Here is a 25,791-nt window from a genome sequence, read left to right on the forward strand (position 1 = left end):
AAAATAAATTAATCCGACTGTGTTAGTAATAGTGAAATCAATCTCAATGACAAAGTATACTCGACAACCTATTACACTACAAAGCGGTTTCCCACTTTCCCCTTTTTTCTTATTAACTTAACAAGTTAAAATTGTAGTTATTTTTCTCAGCCTTGTGCCTATTATTTTATTGTTATTTATTATAATGTTATCGCATTGTCATAATTGTTGAGCTGTAACGGTAGTGCTTATCGGTAATGGATTTAAAAAAAATTTATTAGTTATGCAATGAATAAGTAATTAAAAATAAGAAGTATATTTTATTATATTTATACCTATATTTCGAAATTTGAGGGTCATAACTTAGGTTAGGTAATATAATATTAATTTTATTAGATTTATTGTGGTTCTTTATAGTACTCACGATTTATGTAAATTATTATTATTGTTTTTTTTTTTAAACAAATACTTGCAATGTTTGTAATAAAAAACATTAAATAGTTCTAAATGAAAATTCTATCGATTCAAATATTACAGTTATTAAAACGTTGTCTTAGTTAATTATTACCATCCCAACTAAATACTCAAAATAAGTAATGCCATCATTGGGCGGCTTCTTCCGTCGAGCGCCCGGGAATTGGGCCACATTTTAACTACCTGTTTTTATAAAATATTTGTTTATATTTTTCTACCCGGAGATTGTGCCATAAAAGTATAGCACATAAATATACTATTAATACGAATATATAATGTTTATTAACTAATTATTATTTTTTTAACATATAAAAATACAATTCGTCAAATAATTAATATATTTTTTTTAAATACTTCCATACAGATTTAACTGATTTAATATACAACAAGGTCCATAAAATTAGTCAAATATGAAATAATTTTTATAAAGAATGCCAATACTCATTTTACAAATGTAATATAAGGACCATAAAGTTAGTCAAAAATAAATAATATGAAAAAAACATTTTCTAATAGGTACATAAAAATATAATACAAAACATTTAGATCCATAAAGTCAGTCAAATAATAAATAATATGAAATATTTTTTTTCTAATATAATATTTAAAAATATAATTTTTTTTTTTTTAAATAACATGATACAGATTGTACATATTCAAATCGGGTTTTCCCCTTCTTCATATTTTTTAATTTCAAGAATAAAATTTTGTCGAACTAAAGTTCGTTTTCTTGTTTTTATTGTTCCTATACTTCCAATCTTAATACAAACTTCTGATTGAAGTTGCAATAAAACATTTAAAAATTATGTATATTTGGATGTGACATATAGAAATTATTTTTGAAATGTGAATGAAAAGACTCGACGGCATTTGTTGTTCGAGTTAGGTTTCTTTGCACACTACGCGTATGAATATTTTTATCCATTTCTTTTGATGACAATTGATAATTCTATATCATAAGATATTGGATAACTTATTACCTTTTGATAAGGCATACGCAGCCACTTCGAGTAAAGTTTCGTATACGCTGCAGTATTAGAAATTGTATCAATTTATATAAAAAGATGTATTATATTAAATATTATTTTATTATAATTGAAAATGTAATAATGGCCCAATCACCGGGTCTGCCTATTATAAATATAGAATTTTAGTGGCCCAATTACCGGGTCTGCCTATTATAAATATAAAATTTTAGTGGCCCAATTACCGGGCCTACCTGAAATAAATATAAAATTTTAGTGGCCCAATTACCGGGTCTACCTGTAATAAATATAAAATTTTAGTGGCCCAATTACCGTATACCTTTGGGGAAAAAGATGAATTGTGGCCCAATTCCCGGGACCTCTTCCGTTATACTTCTCATGTTGTAGGTATATTATTTTATCAAATTCGCTTATTGTTCTTTTAAACAGATTGTAAATATCTTGTAGAAATAAAAATAAAAGTTAATAATTTATAAAATAATGGAATATCAAGTTTACCTTTTTATAATTACTATTTATAATCTATATAAGTGTTGTAGGAACAATAGTGTACATAAACGTTATAAATGTTAAGTTTATTCGTTAGCTATATATTTATCTGGCTTGTGAATATTATTATTCTATAAATTTGAGAAAAAATCAATTATTATTAGGCACTTATAATCTATACTTAATGTAATATTTAATATAATTGTCTATTAAAATTACGTACAATAATTATATAATATTAAATATTATCTGCATGTCAATATCGTAATAGTGTGCTAAGTAAGCAATACGACAATACGAGTTTCACCATGATGACAATACATAATTTATTCAAATTGTCATCACAACACCCTGCAAACACACGTAGATATAAATTTATTAGGATACTTTAGAAAAATGTCGTTTTATCTTTTATGCATTATAAACGAATAAGCAAAAACACAATAATACTTCAAGTTTCAACACGTCAAAAAACAAACAATAATCATATAGGTAATCTCTCAACGGTGATTATGCACAAGGGTAAGTAGGTGAAATAATAATTTGTCGTCGATTGCATACAAATCGCGGTCACGTAGTAACGCCATATAAAACACCTTAAAACACTCACACATGGGCACATGGCACATTTACGTCTTATATCATATTATTACTTTACGAGTGGCTTAATGCGGTGGTTAAACGTTAATATGACATTGTGCAAAAGTTAAATCCGATAAAGTCGAACAAAAAATGAAAACACCGTTGTCGCGGATTACAATAATAATAACACAGTGGCGGCCTCTTCTACGCAGATAACAATAATGCGTACACGTGACGTTACAACACTCGAAGTGACATCGCTCGATCGCACCTGTGGATTTAGATTTGAAGCCAAACACACACACACACACACACGATATTTGTTCGATTTAACCCGTAGACTTATAATGCCGAAGTCGAGTCTTTTTCGTGTTCTACTGTTTGTTTTGATTAACAACATCGTGATTTAGAGTAAAGACAATGTCAACAAAGACGGTACGAATATAGTCCGTCGCTACGAGGCGAGTGCATTGCGCGCAAGACGGCAGTCACGCGACTCTGTTATAACAATATACTGCACCGAGACGCGGTTTACGATATAACCGTCGAATACCGATTGTCCACACATATAGGAAGTAGTTATCGCAAACAGTAGGCAATATATAAAAAATGATATTGTGCCCGCGGTAAATACTATAGCCGGTAGTGCCGCTCGAGCGACGGTCTCATAGGCGTAAACTTGGAGAGGGGAGGCGAGAGGGGGCAACTGCCCCCCTTGATATTTTGTAAAATGCATTTATTAAGTATATTTAGTCTCTAAGTATCTTTAAGTATACGGTATATCCACATATAAAATAATGTTGCCCCCCATAAAAAAATTCCCAAGTTACGCCCATGGACGTCTGATCGGTCAAGGGGGGGTCCCTTTTTAAGCACCGCGTTATTCTCTCGTCTCGCCGATGAACATCGAACCGAACTCTTTTGTAGTCCCGTTTTGATCCCACCATCTCTTTACCTGATTATAATTTCAGCACTCGAAAGTAAAACCTATACATTATAGGCGTGTACGAAAAATAACAATATTTCTACTGTTTCTGACCGATTATTGAAACCGAAATCAATATAGCTGTAGAACTTAAAAACTACAACGGCTTTCGTATAACGGCCGCGTCGGATGGCGACGAACTGCAGTTGTTGGCAACGAGAATAGTGAGACGCGTGATTTACTTTATTGACGTATTGAACAATATTTGTAACACAATGAACCCCCGTAACAAGGGCGTGTGACATTTATCACTGCAAGATAGGCGTTACAGGTAAACATTATTTTCAAAGTTTGATTAAAAATATAAAAAATATTGGTATTAATTTTGCTATTAAATCCCTAAACCAAATGAACCAACTGCGCATTTGCGCTCACATATTGTACGCGATTACAGTTATAACTCATAACCTATAAATTAGGAGAAGTAAATATGTAATAAATATGTAAATAAATATAATATAATATAAATAATATGTAAAAATAAAAATAGTAAAAAAAATGCATATGATAAAAAAGTATATAATATTTATAAAGGCATAGGTACAATCTCATTTGTCAAAAAAAAAAAAAATTGTGTACGATTATCTATGGTAAAAAAAATGATATTTCTAATTATACAACTATTAGATAATATACAAGTATATTTTATAATGATGATTTCACAAAATCTAACAGGTAGGTATACTTTTATTTTTTTATTTTTTTATAAAATATTGGATTTGTTTTTTTATTCAGATAAGCGCGATTGGTGATATTATTTTTTTCATGTACATCACTTTTATAGGTACCTACTTGTTTCAACTGCTTCTTAGAACATTTATAAAAATAAAAATTAGTAATTGTCGTTACTCATAATTTATTGTATTAAGGCACGTATAAAATTACTTATTCCGATAAAAATACCTTTTTTTACCATTTGAACTATTATCAATATTATATTTTTTGACAAATTACATTATACGTCGATTATTATTTTTTTATTATACATATGCATTTTTTTCACTTCAAAAAAAAAAAAATAAAAAAAAAAATATTAATAATGATATTATTACTTCCTCTATTTTACGGTTAGGTATTGTAGCCGTGTATTGACATTAGAGCAATATCGCAGTATAATATTATTTAGTTAAGGGCAACTGGTACATTTTGATGTAGGTAGTTCGGAAGGGGTTACCAAAACCCGTGTCGTAGTTAATTATAAATAAGACAGCGCATGCGCGTTGTACGCGCACACGTTTCTTCTACAAACAAATTGTAAACGCGTTACGACCACCCTCGCGCCGCCGCACCATCGCAGCTGCCGCAGTGGATTTCAGTGGATCGACGGGCACACGAATACAATATTATATTTTGTACCTACGGATTTGTAGACCACGTGACGCACAGCGGTCGGTACCTCCCTACCCTCCGCGGGGCCGGCGTGCCTATATCTGTTTGTTTTAACGACAATCGTGTCAATAACGATTCGCGACGAGACGATCGAGCGCGGTAAACAGCTGCAACAGTCGCCAAGTCGCAACGTTACGCCGCCGGTGCGCGGCCGGTTTACGATTTTTCCGTGTTGTTTTTTCGTCGATCGTTGGATAATCGAATCGATTTGTTACGTACGTACGGTTATCGCGCAGACGGCGAGCAACAGCAATAGCGTCTGTAACATCATATAGTAAACATCAGTGTCCTGTAAACAGGGCCAACGTCGTTGGCGCGATGAGACCGACGGTGGCAGCCGCGTGTCTGGCCGCCGTGGCCGCCCTGGTGGCCGCGGCCGGGGCCGACGAGTCCGGCCTGGAGCTGGTGCTGATCCACACCAACGACATGCACAGCCGGTTCGACGAGACGGACCTGTACTGCAACGAATGCCGCGAAGACGACGCGTCGCTGGGCCGCTGTTACGGCGGATTCGCGCGCGTCGCCCAGTTCGTCAAAGACCAACGGCGGTCGGCCCAAGAGAGCGGTTTGCCGTCCCTGTTCTTGGTGGCCGGCGACACGTTCCAGGGCACGCCGTACTTCTCGCTGTTCCACTGGAGACCCGTCGTCGAATTCATCAATCAGCTGCGCCCGGACGCAATGGTCACTATATGAATATTATTATATTATAATATATTATTATTATTATTATTATTATGTTATTTATTTAACGGCGATCGTGATAAGTTCCGCAATGTTGTGAAACGGGACGAAAAATATTATGTGTAGAATTGCAGGATTTGTGAAGGAACTTTAAAACCTATTTGGGGAAGGAGAAGGAGCGTGCTTGTTTTATGCGAATTACCATACAGATTTTTAGACTAAACAAAAGTATAATCGCTCATAGAGTCCACGATTAATCAACTCGTTCGTCCATTGTAAACTGGCTGATTCGGATCTGTACACAACACGCGTAGGAAACGACAGTTCGTCAATTGGACTGGCTATATATTTTCCAGCCAATTTTCCCGACTTTGAACTTTTTTGCACACAGTTTGATGGACAATGCTGTATTTGCTCGACTCTTTTTACCAGAAAGTATTAACGTTTTTGAAAATATTTTTATTCGCATAATTTGAGGTCATTATGAAATCCCTTTTTAAGTAATAAAAAACAATTTTCATCTTATTCTTTTGGATTGTTCGTCTTATTTCCTTATTTGTTTGAAAAACTCAAATGCTCTGATCTCAAAGTGAGCCCAATTAACGGCTACTACTGTATTATGCGCAATAAATTTCGGTGAACAATCCATACTTTATTCTAAACTCACTTAAAATCAAATTTGTTAAGTATAAAATTAATAATAAAGTATAATAAATTGTACAATTTTTAGTTTTAAAAAGGAAACAAGTTAAAACTTGCCAAAGTAGTGGCCAGCGGGGACTCTATCCTAAGCTAGCATAAATGTATACAATTTTGGACCTTACTTTGTAAAATGTTATAATCTAATGAAAAAAGAACCGTATATATACATCATTATCAAATTATGACCAATATTAGCCAGTTGTTTATACTGCGTAGCCGTACTCTCTTGTTGATTTTTAATTTTTTTCGCTTGAGCATGACATAGTTACAAAAATTTGAATACGGTTGTCGATCAGACGAGGAAACTGTAAGATTTAACGCTTAATCTACGACCATCGGGTTGTCTCTGTAGGAGGTCAAATCTCATCTTATATAAATAGTTTTAAAATATAAGCTAATTAAAGCAAGCATATGTCTTTAAAAGTTTAAATGAGTATAATCTAATAATATCATTCTATTAATATAATAGTGAGATCAAACTTATCAATTATAATACAGGTTATATTGTATATGTCTTACAATATTTGATAAGAATAAATTTATATGCTTAACTCTTTGGTTTCTTCATTATAATTTAATCTTTTAAGTTACTACAATACTATGGTATAGAAAATTTACTAGTAAGTAGTATTTGTTAGTATTTTCTTCAAATTATCAAAATAATTTACTTAAATAACACGAGTAGAATTACCATACGTAATTTGGTAACAATATTGTCGATGGTTACTTTTCATAATAGGAATTTCAAACTTTAAATTTATTTTATTTTTGAGTCAAATTATATGAATTTTATTATGATCATACACAACTGAATACATTTATAGAAAAATAAAGGTTGATAAATTTCCACTATGTGTACAACAGCTAGCTATGCTAGCTTTATATATATATATATATGACTTTATCTCTGATTTAAAACATATTCAAACTTCAATTTAATACATATAAAATTCACAAAAATATTTTGATTTTTTTTGATTATTTGTTATTTTTAAATCAAATAAATAATTTATGTTTTTATTATTTTAATGATGACGTTTAAATTTCTATTGTAAATTATGATACTGATTAATGATTATTGAGTAAAGTTAATTACTTTTTAACCGCATTATTAGATTTCCCTTTAAATTAATAAATTTTTTGAAATACATTTGATTTGTTTTAGTGTTTGAAAATCGTTCAATAATACATTTTATTAATACATTGTTATTCGACAAATATACGCCACTATGATTTAAAAATGGTAGGGTAAATCGTATGCAATTTATCGGGTTCTGATCATGACCTTATTCATCAACAAGACGTGTTTGTTTCATTTTTTGTAATGATATTTCCGGTAAATATTGTTTGAGAACTATATAATAGCAAAAAAATGTAACGATATCATATATTTTATAGTGTATAATATACAACAATGAATAAATTTTATATAATTAATAATTATATTAATATAAATCATTCAAAGTGATATTAATTTTTACATAATTATTGTTGAACTACTTTATCATTTTATCAGTAGTAATCTATTTTATTAATGATCTAGCTGATTCCACACGATGTTAGCAGTGACAAATTAAATAATGTCATTAGTTTAACTCTTTCTTAAATTATATACAATTACCTATAGCTGTCCCCATTTACTTCGTTGCACGTTAAAAATGCAAACTATATAATATAATTCAAACTTTGTTTAATTAGTTACTTAATATTTGGTTTAATGGTGTTCAAAATTTAAACATTTTCATTGACCTTTTGAATCTCAAAAAATTGTACAAATACCACTTTAAAATGCTTTCTTATTGCTCACTAAATTTGTGGTACCTAACCTGATCTACAGTGTAAATTGCAAGCATTTATCTGCCATTGTTCAGGCTCCTCATTTACCAGTCAGTGAGTTAGTCAGGACTCAGGTTATATTTTAGCCATTTCGCTTGGCGTTGCCCGTGAAACTCTCATGATTACAAACAGTATATTATTAATTAGACTATCCACCAGTAGTGGATTATGGATCTCGCGAGTAGATATGTAAGTAAGCTTATAATTTCTAACCCTTAAAAACAAAATATCTGTAATATCTCTATGATACAGTTTTAACAATAACTACTTATATAATTTTAGCAAATGCACCGACCAAAATGCTTATAAAAATATAATTTTCGATCAATGTTTTTAATTTTTACCACTTTTAACCCCTGTAGGGGTTGAATTTTGAAAAATCCATTCTAAGTGGGTGTCTACATCACTAAACAAAACTATTACTACTGTCAAAATTTCATACTCATAGCTTCAGCGGTTCCGGCTAGACGTTAATTATTATTAAAGTACACTTTCCTTTATAAATAGAGATAATAATTAAATTAAAAAAATCATTTTTATCATAGTAAACTTTAAACTTTAACATTATAAGTAAATTGTCATAGTTGCGTTTCATAAAAATACAAGACATAAAAGTAAATTAAAATTTTAAAAATCATAAATATTGAATAGGTACCTACATAAAATTATTTTAAAATATAAATATATAATTAAACGATAATATTTCAAAATCGTATAATTCAAAGAAATATTGATACTTTATTGGTATTATTGATAGTTATTGATGTATATCATTGCACAGTCTTAGCGATTATTTGCAAATTTCAAAATACTATTACCTACTTACGAGTACAATATAATGTAGTATATTAAACCATAGAATAATTGTATTACTTGGTAGTTGGTAATAAAACATTACGTACCAAAAGATCATTGGTTTCTAAATTTTTTTTGGCGGTAACGGGAATTGGACCTTAATTATTTTTGGTTGAAATGATGGATATCACCCTGTGTCCTAACTAGTAAAAAAAGATATAATATTTTTTTTTTTTTGTACATAAACTTAATAAAAATTGGTTAAGTTAAAAATCGTAAAAAATTATTTTAACAAACAACACACTATAAAAATAAAATATCATAGTTTATATTTTATAGGTACATAACCAGCAATACGCTTAAAATAAAATCATTAAATCACCATATAGTAGGTACCTATAAAGTAAATAATGTCGAAATTTCTTTTTTAATACTTATATTATAGTTTGTATTTTAGTTTGTCATGGAAAATTTACAATATTGACTATGAAAATAGGATTGGTGTATAGTTAAAAAAACAATATAATACTGCGAACTCAATTCAAATGAGGCCACAAAATAATATTTTCTTTAAATTAAAAAAAAAAAACTGATATACGTGAATCTATAATTACCAATAATAGAAACTGATATTATACTATATAATATATTGTAATACTACTGATATCCAATACTTACCTCATTTTGAATAATTTAAAAGCTTAAATATTATATGCCCAAACTAGCTGATAAATTTACACATTTATCAAGTATCGAAAATTCAAGCTAATTTCAAATTGTATGAATATTTCTCAATAGCATTCCATTACATTAACAAACTATTACCCACATTCCAATTTCGTGCCTTCACCACATTGAACCACGCGTTTTTATAAGTCATTTAAATATTTTATACAACTTACATATTATTATCAAAAAATATATTGTATTTATACATTTTTTTTCTGAAACGTATAAGGTAGGTACTATTTTTAAGTACGATCTACCGGTTACGTGGTCGTGATATTCGAACACAACTTGTTTTTAAAAAATATATTTACGGGTAGTATGATATTTTTATTCTTTATTATTGGTATAATTAAGCTAAATAAGCGTTTACATAATATGGTCATCAAACAATAAATAAAATTATGGATATATTTATGAGCTAGTGATTCATAGTAAGAACTTTGTCGATCCATTAACTGGCCCATATATGCAAACCATGAACCATTGAAAGATTTGAGGAAAAGTTTAAAATTTATATATAATATAAAAACAAATGGTGAATTTATACTTTTGAATGATTATCAGATGCAAAAACAGTGTTAGTATATTTATGTAATGTTAAAATAATAACAAAAAACATATCAACTACAAAAATGGTATTTTTTTTTTTTTGAAATATTAAAATAATAATAAATTTGTTTACGAAAACCTGTCGGTAGATCGCATAATATAAGAACAGTAGGTACATGTAATCGTATCATCTTTAATTTATTTATTCAACACGGACTATAGTGTCCCACTCATCGAAATAATACAATAAGATAGTAAAAAATTGATTGAATAAATATTTTTACAAAACTTGTATATCATCAAACTGAATTTCTGGATGTAAATTGTAAATAAATTAATAAATACTAATTTCTGAATTTACTGTAAGTTTACTAAAATGAATTATTTTTATTTATTTTTTACCTGATATAAATACAATATAAATGTAATACATTATTTGAACTAATATACAATTTGAAAATACAATCATAATTAATCACTTTAGTTATAAATTATAATGCATTGATATAAATATTTGAAATACCTTTAAGTGATTTTTTCAATATGATTCGACAAGTTATAAAAATATACATTGAATTTGTTGATAAAATAATAATTTTTTATAATTGTCATTTCAGACTTTAGGGAATCACGAGTTTGATGATGGTGTCGATACTCTTATATCATACCTAGAAGGAATAGAAGGTATACCAACAGTAATATCGAACTTGAATACAACGGCAGTACCAGACTTGGATAAACATCTGTTACCATCATTAGTATTTACATTTAACGACACTAAAGTAGGAATCGTTGGATATTTAACAACGGATACCCCGGTAATTATTATTAATACATTATTAGTAAATTATCTATAATATACTTATCCAACTAATATATTATGTACATTGTACAATGATGTATATTATATATTTATTTTAACTTTCATTATTCAATAACTTATTCATCGTAAACCATATTAGATTGTTAATAATATATTTTCTTAATTTGTTGTAACTCTCTTTAGTTTTATATTATAAATGTTAAAAAATATAGATAACTATTTAAGTGTGTCTATGATCCGTTTTATGCATATACCTTTATTAACTATATAGTGTAATAGGTAGGTAGTACTTATAGTTTACATAGGAAATACAATGACTTATCCTATCATATACCTAGATTATGAATTTAATTATTTATGTGCTTCATCATAATAAATAGGTACTTATAGATTATAGAGGATAAACGATGCGTTATCTAGAATGGTGTCTTTCAGAAATTAAAAAGATTTCCGTGTTACAGTTTATTTAAAATATTTTAACTAATATATGACTAGTCGTAGCTTAAAAATTACGTTCTAAACTTACATTATGCTCTATATATTTCACATTTGGTTCCCGTTTCTTTACATATTATTTATGAGTATGCTATCTATATAGATATTCAATGAATAAGTAATAATTACTTAATAATTATTAGTAATTATTACTAATTAAAAACAAATACACAAAATTAACACATTCATGCATAATAAACAAAGATACGCTGAACCTAAATTCTGACTTCAGTCCATACTCGAACATATTGTTATCATGCTAATATTTAATGATGCATACCTAATATTTAGGTATCACAAAATATGTAACAATCGTTGTTGATAAATAGTCATATAAGTACCTTAGTACCTATATACATTTTGTTTAGTATAAAAACTTAATTTGCTTAACTAATAAAATATATAATATGCATTACAAGTTCTTCAAATTAAAGAAGAAGAAAAACTCCATCATATAAATAAATACTTTACTGTACAGTATACGTCATTTAAATGTAATTCAAAAACGAATAACAATAGGTAGATGTACTTGAAATTTCACTAAATATTAGTATTAAATTTCTCTATACGCGGTAAAATTTTCAAAATATTTTAGCTTTTTTGAGCTAATTAAGTATAGACATTTGATGTTTTTAATTTTCTTTTTGTTTTGTTTTTAGTTCTTTTTCTATTAAGATAAAAAAAAATTCACTAGGTAAAAAAAATGTATAGCATGATTTTTTTTTAATACAAATTCGAAATTCAAATTTTAATGAAGTATATTATTAGTTATTAAATATTAATATTAGAAAGTAGAAATTAGAATAATAAATAAAATAATGAAAAATTTAAGGTTAATCTAATCTTGTTTAAATCCATTCTATTTTTCCTATAAGTATTAAAATGTAAAAACATGTGTGCTAGTAAAATATATATATATATATATATTTTTTAATCTGTAAAATACTTAAATGAATTAATTATAGTTAAGATGTTTTTAATAAAATAAAATATTCCTAAACTTGCTAGTCGTTTTAAATATCTCTTAAACAAGTAACAACTAAAATCAGGTAAAAATGGTATAATAAACTACACAGGTTATCACAATCCTATTTAAATATTTTTAGACCATATCCAATACCGGAGTAGTTGAATTTTTCGAAGAAGTTGAATCTCTGAAGAAAGAAACTAAAAAATTACGAGACAGTGGCGTTAACATAATTATTGGTCTCGGGCATAGTGGCATTGAAATAGATCAAATAATTGCCAAAGAAGTAGAGGATATTGATATAATTGTTGGAGGGCATTCACATACGTTTCTGTACACCGGTAAGCATACCGTATAATATGATATGATAAGTAAATTTCATAATAAATTTTTTTTAAGCTACTTATCAAAATCATTAATTTTACTCTTAGTATTACGATTATATATATACGTATATTGATTTAATTTTTTCCAAAATACATATTATATTATTAGTATTTAATCATTTCAATAATAAGTATTTATACCATTTTATTATATACATTAAATACAAATGTAGGTAATAACATTTTTCGGTAAATACCATAAAACAATAAAAGTAGGTTCATAGTATAATATAAATAAATAATATCTTAAAATAAATCAAAAATTTTATGACGTATAATAAAATTTATAATAATATAATGTACGTTAAAAGTTGAAAGTTATCACGAATAATGTTTTTAATTATAACAAAATAATTAATATCATTTAAATAATTAATTTCGTCCAAATTTGAGCTTATATAAAGATATACTAATAAAAAAAAATATTTTTATATATCTTTTTTAGATTTTATGGTACCATTAATGTGAATTATTTATGAGGAATCTTATTTTTAAAACTTAGATATAAAAAATTAATATTAAATAACAATTTTTTGTCGACGTTTTTAAAAAAAAAATCATACCTACAAATAATACAAAATAAATTAAAAAATTCATCATGTATAATGAAAATAATAAATTTACAATTTTTGAACATTTTAAATATCTACGGTTATTCGTTTTCGAGTTACCCAAAAAAACAAAATCGGTTGTTCAAAAACTGGATTTAGATACGTAAAAATTACTTTTTTTATTTTTTTCAAGTATAAAAAAGTACTCTCTAAAGTACATACTAGATCCAATTTTCTTTCTAAAGCTACCCTCAAAGTTCAAAAGCAATTTATCGACTATAATTATCATCTATGCAAAATAATTTTGTATTACAAATACCTACAAAAAAGATTCACATCATTGTAAATCAATAAACACACATTCCACTCAGAATCCAAACAACACATATACATAAAATATAATATGTGATATTTATTTTATGATTCCGTATTATATTATAGTAATATACCACTACTCTCTGCTTACTATACAGTATACTAGCTATTAAAAGTATTTGTATAGATTTTGATGAAAATTATTTTTTTTATATATTCTTTTATGCAATGAATTTGTTTTCCAGGCACACCGCCCAGTAATGAAAAACCATATGGACCATATCCACTTTTCGTAACAAATACTAGAAATAAGCGCGTGCCAATATTACAGGCATACGCGAATACCAAATACGCGGGAAAAGTTGTTTTAAAATTTGATTCTAATGGTGACTTAGTTAGTATCGATGGTTCGCCAACATTATTGAATCACGAAATAAAACAAGGTTATAATAACATTTAAGTTTATTTTATATATAACTCTACACAAAGTTGTGTTATTTTAAACTTAAAACAAAATATTCTAATAAAATGCAGATCCGGAAATGTTGACTGTGGTCGACCAATGGAAACCACAGGTAACTAATGTTACAAACGTTACAATCGGGCGTACAGCTGTTGAATTGATAAACAATTGTCACCAAATGGAATGCAATATTGGAAACTTAATAGCTGATTCTTTCGTATACTACGTAAGTGATTTTGAATATTGAAAGTTGTATTTTACTTATTAACAATTAATGGAATTTAAGAATATTATGAAAAAAACAAAGTACGACGAAAATTGGACTGATGCTCCTATTGGAATTATTCAAGCTGGTGGTATTCGGACTACAATCAACGAAACTGATCACGATGGTAAAAATATTATTTATAGGTACTTTAATCTAAATTGTACAATTATTTTTTCCTAACCTCTCCCTAGTCTCCCTTGAATCCGCCACTGAATGAAACACCAATTTAATTTTTTTTTTTTTTTTTTAATTGATTTTCATATTACTTATAGTTTGTAACAATTCATTAATTTTTGCTTAAACAAATATTAACAGTGATAAATAACTAAAAAAACACTAATTACCATTATGTATTGTCTAATAAATAAATTATATATTTTTCTATCAACTAGGTTACATCAGTTTAGGGCAGTTAATCAATGTCATGCCGTTTCAAAATAGTCTGGTTAAAGTTACTATTTCTGGTAGTAGCTTATTGGAAGCATTTGAACAAAGCGTTTATGACTTTGTAGCGAATCGAGGAGGATCTAAGCTTTTACAAGTATCAGGTAAATTGATTAAAAAATAAATAAATATTAAAATACCAGATGTTGGAAAATTTAAATGTAGATACCTTTGATACTCAAAAAGTATTCAAGCCTTAAGGGTTTATCTTCTTAAGTATGGCCAAACGTCTATTTCAGTGGCTTGCACAAGTTTTGTAATTTGTAGATAATATTTATTTGTATATATTTAGTATATAATATACTGCAGTTTAGTAAATTATATACTATTATGTAAAACTTAAGTATTTAACAAATACTTATTAATTATTATCATCTATCAATTTTTGTACCTACGTAAGAAAATAAATCATGGATACGTAATGAATTAATACAATTTATGAATAAATGCAACTTTTGGTTATTACTTATGATCAATATACTTAAGACAAATTAATATAATATGAATTTTTATTAAAAAAATGTTTCAGGCGTTCTGGTCGAGTATGATATAACAAAGGATCCTGGTAGTCGAGTTTCTTCACTATTAGTCCGATGTGGTGATTGTAACGTTCCTAAATTCGAACCTTTACAATTAACTGCTAACTATACAATTGTGATGAACAGTTATTTAGCCGAAGGGGGTGATAATTTTAAATCATTTCAAAAAAATATAAAGAAAAACATCATATTAGGTTTGTAATTTATTAGATGTTACTAGCTTTAAATAAATATAAATACATCATAACACCTACGCTATGAGGAGACAAAAAAATCACATAATATTTAATATTATTAATTATTTAAGCATTACAAATAAACTCTGGAGTAATTTTGTCAAGTTATCAAATTAAGTAAAAATTGAAAATTATAAAACTAAATTTATTTAATATTTTAATTTATTTTTGATATTAAATTGTTGACAAAATGACTCATAAAATACATTTGATTAGTATAAGATTTAAATTAAACTTATGACATTTTTTCAAAATAGGTATAGATAATTAATAAGATGTTTTTTTTTATTATTCTAAGCGAAGCGACAAATGTATTAATTTTACAATGATGTGTATGTTTTTTTTTAATGTGTAAACGATAAGTAGTCGAAAAAATGCATCGATTTTCAACTTGGTGGATAGTTTTTAATAAAAAATTGGATCTAGTTTGTATTTTAAAGAGGTCCAAAATGGCCAATACTTTTTTTTTATAATCGGGAAATCAATAAAAAAAATAAGAAGCGAAATTTTTTATACAAATTCATATTTTTAAAAACCGATTTTAAACCTACTTTTACTGTTTTATGGTACTTACAGAAAGATGTCATTAAATATTGGATTTTACATAATAGGTAATATAATATGATATAAATATATAAAAGAATATATTAATTAAATACTAATAATACAATATTTTTGGAAAAAAATATATCATTTTACTGTATTACTATAAGTAAAATAAATAACTACTATAATACTTGGTGAATGGTGATATAGACTGACAGACCGTTACTGCTTAAAATTGTTTTTTTTTTATATATATAAACAATGATATATCTATCATTGAATTAAAGTTTAACACACTTCTATTATAGTGATCCACTTAACAACTAATCTACAGTAGAGATATCCACCAACCCATTTTTTTTTATCTTAATTTTATTTTTACTTTTATATGATATCTTAAATTCATATTTGTTATTTAGATATTGAAGATTTCAATGCAACAGCGATATATATGAATTCGATAAGTCCTATAACGACTGGAGTAGATGGAAGAGTCACCTTTTTATCTAGTAACAATGAAAAGTCAGCCGGATCTAATATTAATACATGGAATTATAAATTTATAATATTACATTTATTACTACAATATTTTTTTTTAACATTTAAGACTATTTAATATAAATTTTACCAAAATAATTATAAATATAGTAATTAATATTGTACTTCATCTAACAGATAATTATTGTTTGTTAACTTTATATAATTCTGGTTAGCACTAGTAAATAAAAGCCATTATATATACTTTAAAATATATTCATAGTTTATATTTATTATTTACAATGTAAAAATAATATGTTATTTAATAAAATGTAGATTGTTGTTATATAATAAATTAATAAATCGTAAAATTGTATACATTATATAAATGTATTTTTAATTTTTGTTTTTTTTTTCTGAATCTCCTTATCTCTCTAACCATTAATGGACAACCAAATTACGACTTTCGGCTTTCTGCTAGCTTGACATTTCAAAAACATGTATGTGTTCAAAATAAAAAAAAATTTATGCAGCCACTCTACACCCATAGCCTTTAATACGACTCGTATATAATATTCATGATGTGCTCTATCTCCAGTCCGTCTGATCGTGAGGCACGGGGCGTTGTACATTATTTGTATGTGCATATATAAATTCCACCTATTTTCAAGTATTTGTTTTTAGGTTTAGATAATCGATATTAATGTTATTATTAACAAATTTAAATTCCACCAGTAAAAATAAATTTTAACTCTATCGATACTAAAATTTATTTAAATTGTATTGATAATATCATCGAACAAATTAAACTCAAATGTGTGTACACAATTGTACATACATATATGCTGTATTATATAAAATGAATAATAAATTAATAAAAACTTAATTTACCAATTACGATTAAGTATAGTTACACTAGTTACAGGTATAGTATTACGCAGTATACGGCTTAACAGAACTTCAACTTTGTAAATGTATTACTATCATAATCTAAACAAATAAATCAAACATTTGAACAATAAAAATGATTTTATATAATTAATTCTTGAAATGGCAAGTAAAATAAGTGTCATTATAATCAAATTTAATTCTTACATATAATTTAATTTAAATAAAATAATATCAATGGGTTTTAAGTTCATTTTACAGTTAATAAAATCAATTCATACCCATTCTCCCGAATCCCAATTTGCCAACAACTCAGTTTGCCGATAATAAGTTAACGGAGTTTTAAAATATTCCCATTTTGCCGACAGTCAAGTTTGCTTACGTCTTATAATTCACCAACCAATTATACCGGTTTTATTAATATAGTTTCAATTTTTCCCGATTTTCCGATAGATGAAAATAATTTTATCGAAAATAGATGTAACAGCGATAATATTTTGGTATATTGTAGATATAAGTACAATGTTTAAATGTTTTTCCACACATAAAATCCATATGGAGTATAAATTTCCGAATTTAGTTAAATTTTTATTTTTTTTTTAGATTAAAATCAGAAGATATTTCATTATTAGAATACATAGATATAATAAAATATTATATATGCATACATTAATTTTTTTCAACTATTTTTATATAAAATATTTATATTTATTTTTATTTTTTATATAATATAAATACTGACTTGATGTATTAATAATCATTTATATTAAAAAGTTATACATGAAAAATTTATATTTACTTTCATTTATTTATAAAATATACCTACTGACTTAATGAATGAATAAGTCGGCAAATTGGGTTTCGGTGACGTGGGAAGACACGAATAAAATCATACCTGTGGAATTTACATTTTAAAAAAAGGTATAATCGGTTAAATTTACGATCACTCCTATAATTTAAATACTGGCATATACAAACCTTCGTAGTCACCATCCCTATGGTCAACCTATGGCCTATGGTTAACCATAAATCTGGCAGCTATAGTTCACTCCATTCCAGCCCAGTGGCAATAGCTAGATTTTGATCACGTGATATACGTTGAAGATTGACATCTATCACTAACGTGTTACGTGCAATAACTCAATCACAAGCACACAATTAGGTACTTATTATTACATTATTTTTAACAGGAATTACTCGTGTCTACTGCCTATACTTCAAACAATGTTAACAATGACGGTAATTAGTATTAAGTATATTAACTTTTATTATGTGACCAATTAACGTGTGAATGGTGTGCCGTACGAATGCATAAGACCAAATGATTTGTTTGTTATTTGAATTTTAAGATAATTCATACAAAAAAATAGGTAGGCGCCTATATCATTAGTGCACTTAGTACTGTATTATATACATGAGTACAGTTAATACACAGGGAATGAGCGTTTAGGTAACGGAGATTAGATGCAAAAAATGAAGAGACGGTGCAACTCTCACCCCACCCCCACAAAACTCATTGTGATTTGACTTTTGTTTACATATATTATATTAGATACATATACATATATTATATGTATAATAGGTTCATTATAACAGTTCAATAAACTATTCAACTGTAGATGAAACTGATAAACTGTTGAAGTATACGCAGTATATACACTTAACGCGAGTATTAGTTTATATAACTCATATCCACAAAAATCCATTTATGGCATTAAATTGCCATAACATAATATATTAAGTACATCGTAGTAGTTTAGATCGTCGGAATAGCTCGAACCGTTATTATGCTTTTTAAACCATTCAAATTCGTATTATAGTTCACCGTCTGTCTGTTTATGCGGTCATTCGTGAATCTAGTTTAATGCGTGTACCAACGAAAGTATAACCAGTCGTGTATAGTGTATGTACAGTTTTTTTTTTTTTTTTTTAATAACTCCCGAAAATTAAATTTTTTTTAACTCAATCCCTTTTAAAATAAATGCGATCGAATCGACTATAAAACTCGGCCGGCCGATCGATCAGTTTTTGTTTGTTTTTTTTTTTCTTCAAAAACCTGCTTTTACCATTTTGCGGTATACCTCGCAATAATAGCACACATGAGGCCGACAGTCGCCGCCGCTTGTTTGGCCGCCGTGGCCGTCGTGGTCGCGGTGGACGCGTCCGACCTGGACCTGGTGCTGATCCACACCAACGACATGCACAGCCGGTTCGACGAGACGGACCTGTACTGCAACGAGTGCCGCGAAGACGACGCGTCGCTGGGCCGCTGTTACGGCGGATTCGCGCGCGTCGCCCAGTTCGTCAAAGACCAACGGCGGTTGGCCCAAGAGAGCGGTTTGCCGTCCCTGTTCCTGGTGGCCGGCGACACGTTCCAGGGCACGCCGTACTTCTCGTTCTTCGAGTGGAGGCCCGTCGTCGATTTCATCAACCAACTGCAACCCGACGTCATGGTAACCGTTTTAATTTAATTATGGTTCTATAGATTGATCGTTTGCGTAGGTAATATTGGTCAAAAACGTGTTTTCATAAAAGTATTATATAATATCATATAGTTTTATAATCGATCAAAAACGAGTCGTTAAAACTCAATTAATTCCGCTATTTTTTTTTTTTACCAAAGTATTTTTCATCAATAATAAATAGGTGTGTACGTCGAATAACGTTTTTATTTAATCCTAAGTACGCAGTAAGTAATATTAAATTTAATCATAAAAAAAATGAAATACATATTTTTTTGAAATAAAATTGCAGTTGTTCAATTTTTAGTCGTCAATAATTTTCCATACATAAAAACGTATAATTAATAACTTACTGACTCCTATAATTATATTATAATACTTCGCGTTTAGCCATTTAGGTATCAGATAAATAAAAATACGAATAATTTTAAATATATACCAATAGGTACCTGTTAACTAATCGAAAGACAAAAAAACGGTTTTATATTATTATTGAATTCCAACACTAAACGCTGAATTTCAAAACAAATAATATTTTACCGGCTGCATTTTGGATGAATTATGGAATTATAAAATATATATTTATATTTTAAAGAATTAATTCTCTTTTTTAACGAACAGTTGCTTTTGACGAACTGTCCAAGTATCATACTTATGTAATACGTTATATTTATATTTATTTATGTATTAAAATGTTCTTAAAATAGAGGAATTTACTAGGTACTACTTGAACTAGACAAGTCAAATACGTTAGTTACAATATTTGTATTGTTATTTGTATTGCTATTGTTTCAGACTTTAGGGAATCATGAGTTTGATCACGGTATCAGCGCTCTTTTGTCATACTTAAACGGAATTCAAGACATACCCACAGTAGTATCTAACTTGAATATGACGGCAGAACCAGAATTAAATAATTTCGTATTGCCGTCATTAATACTCACCATAAACAACACAAAAGTGGGCATTGTTGGATGCTTGACAACAGATACTCCGGTAATTATTTTGCATTTATTTACAAGTGATTAAAGTTTCCGATACAAATTAATTCTATAATATCTGGGCAATATAAATAATATAACAAATTAGTATAGTTATTGATTTAGTCAATATGCCAAGTGATTGTTGTTTAGTGTGTTCATTTCTGTGTCAAATAAATTCATTCTATTATTATCATGAACGTATAAATAGAAAGAGGGGAAGAGTCCTTTTAGACTTTGCTCTCGTTGAGCAATCCTAAGCCCTACTTAAGATATTTCATCACACGTGTTTTATAACCCATTTGCAGGTATACAATAAATCAGTAGATCATTAAAAAAACTATAATTGTATTCAATTTAATTACCAGTTGTTGACAATTTTGATAAGTTATTAAAATCATATTTATTGCAATGTATTGCATTCATAGTTCATACCAATACTGTTAGGCAACTTTTGATTTTTTTTGAATTTGTATCATTCATAAAACTGTAAAATAATTATAACAGTGATGTTGCACGAATAGTTTTCGGTGATGTAAGCAATTACTAGAAAATTATTTCTAATTAATTATAATAATGTTTTAAAAAATAATATTTCTTTTTAATTCTAATTCTTTGATTTTTAAATTAGGCCTATATACAAAGGCGATCGCTTGACTCATAGTTCCTTTCAAACTTTCTCAGCATAAAATCATTGTTTTTTAAAACATAATATAACTATATAGGTATTTCTATAAAAAAAATTTACCGACTGACTAATCAACATAAATTATATAGTCAAAACCTCAACACTATACAAATTATATTTGTTTTTACTATTCAAAATAAGAACAAAACAAGTCAATATATTTTATTTCATTACGTACGTATTTCTATAACGAGTGTAACGTATTACGCTACGTATATAATATTAATTATGATTCTCACTGAAATCTAAATATTTTTAAGATAAGTTATATCTTAATATCTATAATACTATAATTTAATAGTACCTATATTTTATAGGTTCGGTTCCACTTGTTAAAATGTGGATTTCCCTTGTTACTTCTTTTTTAGTTTTTAATGAATATCGATCTAGTTCACGAAATTGTTCCACGTGCATAAAGTGTAGCACACTCGTACTTCTATAATAATTACAGTTTTTTTTTTTACTTTTTAATCACAATAAACTATACTTTCTAGTGAATGAAAAAAAGATTTTATTTTGTATAAGAATTATAAATATTATAAAAATGATTATGTGAAGTGTTTAGACGTTTTTAAATGGCAGTGTAGGTATTCATAAAAAGTGCACTGTGAAAATGTATGTAGATCAAGCATTAAAGAACATTATGAATTATACAGTTTATTAATATATACACAGGGCCATATTTACGCACGGACAAAATAGACATTTGTCCTGGGCCCACGTGACCAAGGAGCCCACCGGTGACTATCACTAACTATGTAATATTATAATATTTATACTAATATATTATTTTGTTGAAATAAAAATTTATTTTTATTTTGTCCTGAGCTATATATTTGGTAAATCAGGCTCTGTATACACATTATACATTTTATATTTTAAAATACATATACAAGAAAAAATTAACATGAAACCAATGTTGCCCAGAGGCATAAATTTTCCAAATTCAACCTTGCGCTATGCATAACACTCTTAATTTAAATATACTACTATATAGAATAACCAAAACTGTCAAAGAATCATTAATCATAAATATAAAATGTATAATATAATTATAAAATTGTTAAAGACCATATCAAATTCCGGAGACGTTGGATTTTTTGACGAAGTAGAATCTTTGAAGAAAGAAACAAAAAAGTTACTCAAAAACGGTGTTAATATAATTATTTGCATTAGTCATAGTGGCATTGAAAAGGACAAAGTAATTGCTAAAGAAGTAGAAGACATTGATATAATTGTTGGGGGACATACACATACATTTTTGTATTCCGGTAAGAACTTTTTATAAACGAATTAAACACTACTAGTCAGACTTTTATGAGTATTATATCAACTAGATATATAAATTTAAATGAAAATAATTTATTACGTATCAAACACTTCTTTTGTAGATACTCCACCCAGCATTGAAAAACCTTACGGACCATATCCACTATACGTTACAAACGTTAAAAACAAGGCTGTACCAATATTACAAGCATACGCAAATACCAAATACGCGGGCAAAGTTATTTTAAAATTTGATTCTAATGGTGAATTAGTTAATATTAATGGTTCGCCAACATTATTAAATCATGAAATAAAACAAGGTTAATATACTATTTTTTTTTTTTAATAGTTTCATAAGTGATTTCAAATTTCAAATAAAATTTATATTGTATGACGTGTTATAACTTATACCTATTTAGATCCAATGATGTTGACCGTGGTCGATCAATGGAAGCCACAAGTAACCAGTATTACAAACGTTACAATTGGGCGTACGGCTGTGGAGTTAATAAACAAGTGTCGCGGAGAAGAATGCAACATAGGTAACCTGATAGCTGATTCTTTCGTATACTACGTAAGTGATTTTGAATTAAAAGTTATGTTTTACTTATTAACGATAAATTACAATTTAAGAACGTTATGAAAAAAGAAATTTATAATGAATATTGGACTGATGCTCCTATTGGGATTATTCAAGCTGGTAGTATTCGGACAACACTCAACGAAACCGATCATGACGGTAAACATATGATTCGTCATTAAAAGATTATGTATAATAATTTATGAATGGACTTTTTTCAAATAAGAAAAAATCATTTTATTATTATAGCATAATAAATTATGATTAGGTATTAAATACAAATATTAAAAAATATATATTTGAATTGTAACAGGTTACATCACTTTGGGACAGTTGATCAATGTCATTCCGTTTGCTAATAATCTTGTCAAAATTACAATTTCTGGTTCTACTCTTTTAGAATCATTTGAACATAGCGTTTCTGACTATGAATTCAATCATGGTTCATCTAAATTTTTACAAGTTTCTGGTAAGTAGGGTGAATATAAAAATATATACAATTAATGTAAATCAACTAAAAATAATAATAAATAATATTTTCTAATGTATTATTTAAATAATGTAAATTTTTTTTGTTATAACTGAACACTTTTTCGGTTTCTAAAGTGCTTTAGATTTTACCTTGTATACCAAGTTATTGTAATACTTTTCGCATCAGAATAAATAACAAGATACTGATTACCTAAAAATATCGAATAATGAAAATAATTAGTATTAAAAATTATAATATATCTTTCTTTAAAAATTATTTTTCAGGTGTTCTGGTCAAATATGATTTAACACAGAGTCCTGGAAACCGAGTCACCTCACTGTCTATTCGATGTGGTCATTGTAGCGTTCCTAAATTTGAACCATTAGTGTTGACTGAAAATTATACAATAGTGATGTCTAATTATTTGGCAAATGGTGGTAATAATTTTCAGGCATTTAAAAAAAGAATAAACATCGAATCACTAGGTTTGTAAACAAATTAGTACCTACTCGAAGTGCATGACTGCGTAAGCATTGCCAGTAAAAGATAATAGTATAAATAACGTAATTGTCAATGTTACCATTGTAACCTATCAAATTTTAGAAAATTAGAATATTATTATGTGTGACAGTTAATAAGGATCCTTATTTTCACTGATTTCATAATATGAATCGTAAACTAGATAATATAATAATATAATATGTACAATGGCGTACCGCTCGCACAGTAATGTACCTATATTGCATATACATTACGCCGTGTAACGAGCATAATAAAGGTAATCGTCTACTCTAAATTGAAATGTAAAATATATTACTGTCTTTCACTGCAATCTTGATTTTACGTTATAACATCAACAAAAATATTATATTTTAAATATACATTGCGCTATTTAGATATTGAAGATTATAATGCAACAGCGGTATACATGCAATCCATAAGTCCCATAACGAGTGGAATTGATGGCAGAATCGACTTAAATTCCAACAACAATAACGAAAATTCGGCTGGATCAAATATAAATACGTGGAATTATCAATTAATAGTGACTATTTTAATTATTACAGTATTATTTTTTGACATTCAAAATGTCATCTAACATTAACTATACCTAAATATTTAAATAAGTATTAAATATAAACAGATTTGTATTTTTATGATAATTTTATTATTTTGTATTATAAGGTATAAAATACCTATGTATAATTAAATATATTTAGACTTAATTCCATTTTTTAGTGTTTTATGAGCACAATTATATTGATACAACGCTTTATAGTACAATGATTAATATAAGACCAATTGTTTTATTATAAATATTAATTGAATCCTTGAATAACACAAGTTAGTATTCACATAATGTAACTATCATTATTTTTGCTTAATAATTTTTTATTTGTTAAAATGTTTATTAACATTAAATATCCATATTTTATTATTTAGGTATTAGGTAATAATGTTGAACAATTTATTCTATTAATCGATTTAGTTATTTTCTAATTTTTAATTGTTCAAGCGCTATAGTGTACATATTATGTAATATAATAGGGCAGTGGTTCTCAAACTATGGTATGTGTACCACTAAAGTACGTACTTAAAACATGTACATTTAAAAAAAATGTATGTTTACTTTCAATTTATATTAATATTAACTAGTACTTTTTTTACATAATATTAAACCTTATATAATATAAAGATATATATTTAAATATTATGCTATATTTTATAAATTAAGTAAAAATTGACCAAAACCAAAAATAGAAGAA

At 27.5% G+C, this 25,791-nt stretch overlaps 2 protein-coding genes across 2 annotated transcripts; both read left to right on the top strand.

The window, feature by feature from the left end:
• Positions 1-4,827: 4,827 nt before the first annotated feature.
• Positions 4,828-17,079, top strand: LOC114129879 (protein 5NUC-like). Its single transcript, XM_050197548.1, is given in 10 exon segments — positions 4,828-5,565; positions 10,794-10,994; positions 12,601-12,802; positions 13,959-14,156; positions 14,248-14,402; positions 14,463-14,568; positions 14,837-14,992; positions 15,418-15,621; positions 16,629-16,778; positions 16,781-17,079. Coding segments are annotated over 10 exon segments (1,770 nt in total). The 5' UTR covers positions 4,828-5,202; the 3' UTR covers positions 16,816-17,079.
• Positions 17,080-19,347: 2,268 nt separating this feature from the next.
• Positions 19,348-25,256, top strand: LOC114129842 (protein 5NUC-like). Its single transcript, XM_027994691.2, has 9 exons — positions 19,348-20,027; positions 20,832-21,032; positions 22,774-22,975; positions 23,096-23,293; positions 23,393-23,547; positions 23,607-23,712; positions 23,867-24,022; positions 24,310-24,510; positions 24,922-25,256. Exons 1-9 carry the CDS (start codon positions 19,674-19,676, stop codon positions 25,122-25,124), a joined length of 1,776 nt encoding a protein of 591 aa, XP_027850492.2. The 5' UTR covers positions 19,348-19,673; the 3' UTR covers positions 25,125-25,256.
• The last annotated feature ends 535 nt before the right edge of the window (positions 25,257-25,791 follow it).

The sequence above is a fragment of the Aphis gossypii genome, chromosome 1 (assembly GCF_020184175.1).
Source record: "Aphis gossypii isolate Hap1 chromosome 1, ASM2018417v2, whole genome shotgun sequence".
Lineage (NCBI taxonomy): Eukaryota > Metazoa > Arthropoda > Insecta > Hemiptera > Aphididae > Aphis > Aphis gossypii.